Raw genomic sequence first — 5,261 nt, 5'->3', positions numbered from 1 at the left:
ATTATTGTGTGGGGGGGGGGGGGGGGGGGGGGGGTATGAGCCATTAACATTCCAGCTGAGCAGTATGTTGTGTGTAGGTATAAAGTGCTTTTTTCCAATGTTGCTGGGAGGTTTCAGGGTGGAATTCACTGATAACCAGGAGGTCAGAGGCAAAAAAATTCTGGGAATGTGGTTCTTGATCTAACGTGGGAGAAAATCAGCCTAGGTCTTGCTGCTGAGCACTTGCGCCTGCAGGTTGGAGTTATGGGATCTTTTAAAATAAAAATCATGATGTTAACTGCTCATCTGGCACCTACCTCGCATAAAGAATGTCCATAAGGTGTTGGTGATCAATCTTGGAGAGCACAATGGAGAAGCTGACAGCTCTGACTTTTGTTTTCTGTGCTCTGTTGGAGGCAGATCATTTACTGCTGGCAAAATAACTCATTTGTTTTCTTTTGTTCTCTCTTTGCATTTTATTTTACTCTGATCACTTTTATCTTATGGAAGGTGGAATTTAAAGATCAAGTCATTATTGAATTTAAACATGGGTTTACAGTGTATGGGGTGGTGGTTGATTAGATTCCACCTAGTATATCTCTCACTTGATTTTTCAAAGATGGCAGTGCCCACAGCTTCAGGTTGCCCTGAGTATGTGATGGGGCAGAGGGCAGGGAACCTTTGGGTACTAGAGGCATAATTTAAAAAAGGAGAAATCATTTCCTCTATAATTTTGTCCTTCTTTTTATTAACTGGAGTGCTCAGAAACTATGGTCTGCCAGAGAACAAATCACTTGCTGAGTCTAGGAAAAGCTGGATTGTAAATACTGTATGAGTGCCTTTCCACACACTCAACATAACCTGCAGCAGTTTTAAAACATGATTGTGGTCAGCAGGTTTCTAGCATGTTTACTCTGGCTACTGTTGATGGGGAGTTTAGTGTTTTGGCCTCAAAACTGTTACTGTAAGTTGTTTGGGCTAGGAAGAAGGGTTTTTTGTTCCATGTTTATATGGTACTTGGTGTGATGGTTTATGCGATCTTAGTTTATGACTGGTACAAGACAAAAAAAAGTAATTAACTTATAGGATAGTGCTAGTCTTTCTTTAGGAGTCAGGTTACAACATAGTTCATGCTGCTCTGGGAAACTGAGCAAAAGTCCACCTATATGCTGTGGTGGTTGTTGAGCTTGCATCTCATCTTACTGTGCATCTTTAGGGCTCATATGAGCACTTCTTATCCACAGTAGCTCTGTGTATGTGTCTGTGTAGGCACACATGCACGCAAACCCAATCAAAAAAGAATGTACAAAAATATGTGCAGTCCAGTGGCATCTAATTTCTAGGTAATCACAGGGCAATCACACCATTTAACTGCAAAACACTACATCTGCTTTTTCAAACAACTTTGGGTACCTCTGAAACCTTTAATTTAAGTCAAGAATATGTATGTGTTTCACTAGTAAAATGTGCTCATGTGTGGCAGGGAGCAGCCTGTAGCTGTTATTGTTAGGGGCCTGAGAACTTACATGGTTTCAAATAGCCTTCTTATATTTTGTTATGAAGAATATCCAGAATCACTTGTTTAATGCAAAGCAGTTTTAACACAACATGAATACATTTCTCTGGAAGCTATTTTATATTTTCTGGTAGATGCTTGTAAATCTTATTTAACTTGTTGTGATGCTTTCTTTGCGTGCAGCTTGGCACATCATCAGGCATATTCCAGTTTTTCTCATGAATAGTCAAAGCACCGTCAGAGATCAGGTATATCTTGCATGCTAACGGGGCTGCACAGCATCTTAAAGAATGAACAGAAAAGAATTTTGCAAGGTGCTTGGTGTCTCTACTGGGAGCTGATGTTTCCACAAATGACTAAGGAAGATTTGCATTGTGTAGGACTGATCCTTAGAGGAAGCTCAACATGTAAAAGCTCCTACTGGTGCACCTTGCTTAAGTGGGTCTGTCTCTGAGTGATGCTTTCAAAAGCACACAGAAATCAGCATGCCCCTCCAGATTCAAGTTAACTCACAGTCCCCCAGAATCCTAGGTTGCTCTGTAGCCGCCCCCCTCCCCCAACACACACGCACCTTGCAAAGTGGGTGGGCTAGCCTTGGCCCAAACTGTCTGCTCTAGCTGAGCAGGGAGCTGTGCTCTTGCACCCCCCAGCTTCTGGCCTGGGCCACTGCAGGTGTGTGGCTGCATTTCCAGAATCAAAAGCGAATGTCTGCTCACTTGCTTATTGGTTCAGTCTACGCAGTTTAGACTGATTTATGAAGATTGAATTGATTCAGCCTTGGGTTTTTTGACTGTCTGTACTTAGCCCAGGAGGTTTGGTTTTTCTCTCAGTCATGCTTAGTATGAGCCACTGTGGGTTGTGGCTTTGTACCAGTTTCAAAATAATTAAAATTTAGTAAAATGTATCTTACAAAGAATGTTAAGAGTACTGTTTTGCTCAGGTTGTCCACTTGCTTAAGCAACAGAATTAACCTAAAACACTTCACGCCTGCTGTTACCAAAATTGTAAACGGACATAAGGTTCTGCAGGTTAACGCACACAAATGAAAGTACAGCAAATGGTTAAATGTGATGAGAACAGCTAAAAGATTTTGCCCACTCTTTCATTTTTATTGTGTAAAATTTGCAAATATATTGCTTCAAAGCATGTTCCAAAACTAAAAGCAGATGTTACTGCTGTGCAGAACCCACCCACAGAGCTCTCTGGCAAGCTATCTTATGCACCAGGTCATCCTATCTCATGTTGCTGTTTTATTGTAATGCTAAACGGGCCATAACACTATCCAGGTTGAATACAGCCACTTTATGTGAGATTGCATTTTACTGCCCTATTACTATTTATGCCTAGCTTCACTTACTTCTGGAGTAGCAAGTTAGATCACATTAGCAGGAATTTCTGGCTATACCTGTCTGTCTGTGTCTGTGCTTCAGGTTTGACATCTTGCTGTACTCATCTTGTTCTCCTTGTTAATACATCGAATTCCAGCTGTGACCCCTTTTAGAGAACTGTGTGATTAACTGATTTTTGCATCACTAAATAGTTCCAAAAATAGCAGGAGAAGGGGAATGAACTTTACCCAAACTGAATTTTTTTTATTTTGACTGAAGTTTTAAAAGATTTTAATAAAAGATTGAGGGGAATTTATAAGCAAAAAAAAATATGCTGTTTTGAAACATTGAAATGAGAAAATGTTTAAATAAGAATTTTAGCTTTTTCAGAATCTTTTTTCTTTTCCCCTTGAGATAAACAATTCCATTACATTGATATGAATTTAATACCCAGATCAGTTTTCCTGAACCTCCTGTTTTAATAGAAATTTGGGCCAGAAATTTTCAGTCAGCCGTAGCCCAGAGCATTATTTTTTGGTTCTTTCCACAGGGTGAGGGGAGAGAGAGAGAAGAAAAAAAAAAAAAAAAAAGGCTTGTTGTAGAATGGTATTACTGAAGTTAAAGCACAGGAGGGTTAATCAGTTTTTCTGTTTTCTCTTTAAAGATTCATCTTCCAACTATATCAGGCAACTTGAAACAAAAGTCAAACTGCTGGAGGATGACAATAAACTCCTTTCTCAGGTAGGTTTTCTAATAGTGTGATTGATGTCAATATTTGGTGTGACTTGATCCTGCCATTAGTTCCATGCAGACTGACAGACCTTAGTGTTTCACCGGGGTCAGTGAGGCCCTGTAGGAGTTCATCTGTCTACTTGCATTTATTCAGTTGCGATCAGACTCGTAGGAACATAGGGCTGGGTGGGACTTCAGAAGGTCATTCAGTTCACCCCCCTGTTAAAGGTAGGATCATCCTTGTCTAAGTCACCCTAGTCAAGAGCCTGTCTAACCTTTTTTTTTTTTTTTTTTTTTAAATGTTCAGAGATGGAGACTCCACAACTTCTCTGAATAGCCTATTCCAGTGGTTAACCCCCCTCACAGTGAGAAACTTCTTCCAAATATCTAATCTAAATATCTAACTTTGTTACAGGTTTAAAAGCTTTGCTTCTTGTTCTGTCCCATATGGCCACAAAGAATAATCTATCATCATCCTCTTCTAATACTTGAAGGATGGTTATAAAGACAGTTATCAAATCCTGCCTGTCTTCTCTTCTCTTCTCCAGATCAAATAATCTCAGTTCTTTCAGCCTTTCCTTGTTAATCATGTTTCCCAGACTTGTTTCCCAAAGGTTTTGGCTTTGCTTTACAAACAGTCCCCATGAAAGATGCTGTCTCGAAGTTGTATGTGAAAATAATAAACTGCTAAAACCTGTATCCCTAATAATAAACTGCATGAGAGGAAGGAGTGGGGAGAGAGTGTAAACCGAGAAGGTGTATGCACGTGAGAGAGGATGTTGCTGAGCTTTGGAGAAGTCTGTCGCAGCTATGTTAAGATGTGTGGAGGAACACAGAGGGGCCACACGTGTCTACTGAGAATGCCGGTGTATCCATGAGCTTTGTTACAGGGTGCTGTCTTGGCTGCCGATCTGTGCTTGACTGTGTAGGATTGGATTAGAAGCTGATAGTAAAAGGACACCACTGGGCCTCACTCCTTGTAACTTCTAGTTATGATACCTGGGTTTAAAATTAAACCGCCCCCATCAAAGCTAAGAACGTTGTGCTTGCATCTATCCTTCCAGGCCCGCCCTGCCTGCCACTGCGCTGCTTTTGTTCTTTATTACTTCTCTGCTGCTCTGGCATGAAAATGCAAATGAGAGATCAGTAGGGAAGACCACACTTACCTAACTGGCATTTCCACAGACTCCAGCATAGAGCCCTGGGGACCAAATCCTCTGGTGAAATAAACCAGAGCAGATTAATTGAAGTCAGCTATATGATACAGTTATATTATACCTATTTACATCAGCTTCCAGTTTAAGTTTGTATCTCCAGTCCTCTTGGCTTCTCCCTTTATCCATGTGCTTTCTTATTAAATGGTGGTTTTTTTAGGTTTCTTAATTTCTAAACCTAATTTCTGTAATGTTCATTTTTTGTGACTCTCTCTAAAAAAACAAACAAAAAAACCCAGGTCAATTTCTGCCCCATTTAAAGAGTCAGAGTAAATATTTAGGACCGGTTCCCTGCATTAATAATGTCACTTTAGAGTTATTGAAACAAAGGATTTTTTTTTTCTTTCTTAAAACAAAAAACCCAGACTTCTTCCATTTCGCATTGTTCTGCTGGCTGCTTCCATTTCACTGAGAGTGAGCCATGAAAACATCCCTGGACCAGTTTAGTATTACTTTTGGTTTTGCTTTTGGGTTGAGAGAGATGCTGAAATG

General features: G+C 40.2%; 1 protein-coding gene across 5 annotated transcripts in view; it reads left to right on the top strand.

Moving 5' to 3' along the window:
• The window catches only part of CCDC85C (coiled-coil domain containing 85C), a 175,145-nt gene that overhangs the window by 97,143 nt on the left and 72,741 nt on the right, over positions 1–5,261 (top strand). For all 5 annotated transcript variants that reach the window (XM_006037389.3, XM_014526668.2, XM_006037387.3 and 2 more), the window contains exon 2: positions 3,488–3,564. In XM_006037389.3, coding sequence (XP_006037451.1) covers positions 3,488–3,564 — 77 coding nt within the window. The remainder of the gene's footprint in view (positions 1–3,487; positions 3,565–5,261) is intronic.

The sequence above is a fragment of the Alligator sinensis genome, unplaced genomic scaffold (assembly GCF_000455745.1).
Source record: "Alligator sinensis unplaced genomic scaffold, ASM45574v1 scaffold1346_1, whole genome shotgun sequence".
Lineage (NCBI taxonomy): Eukaryota > Metazoa > Chordata > Crocodylia > Alligatoridae > Alligator > Alligator sinensis.
Note: the sequence above shows the minus strand (reverse complement) of the source record. Positions and strands in the feature narration are given on the sequence as shown.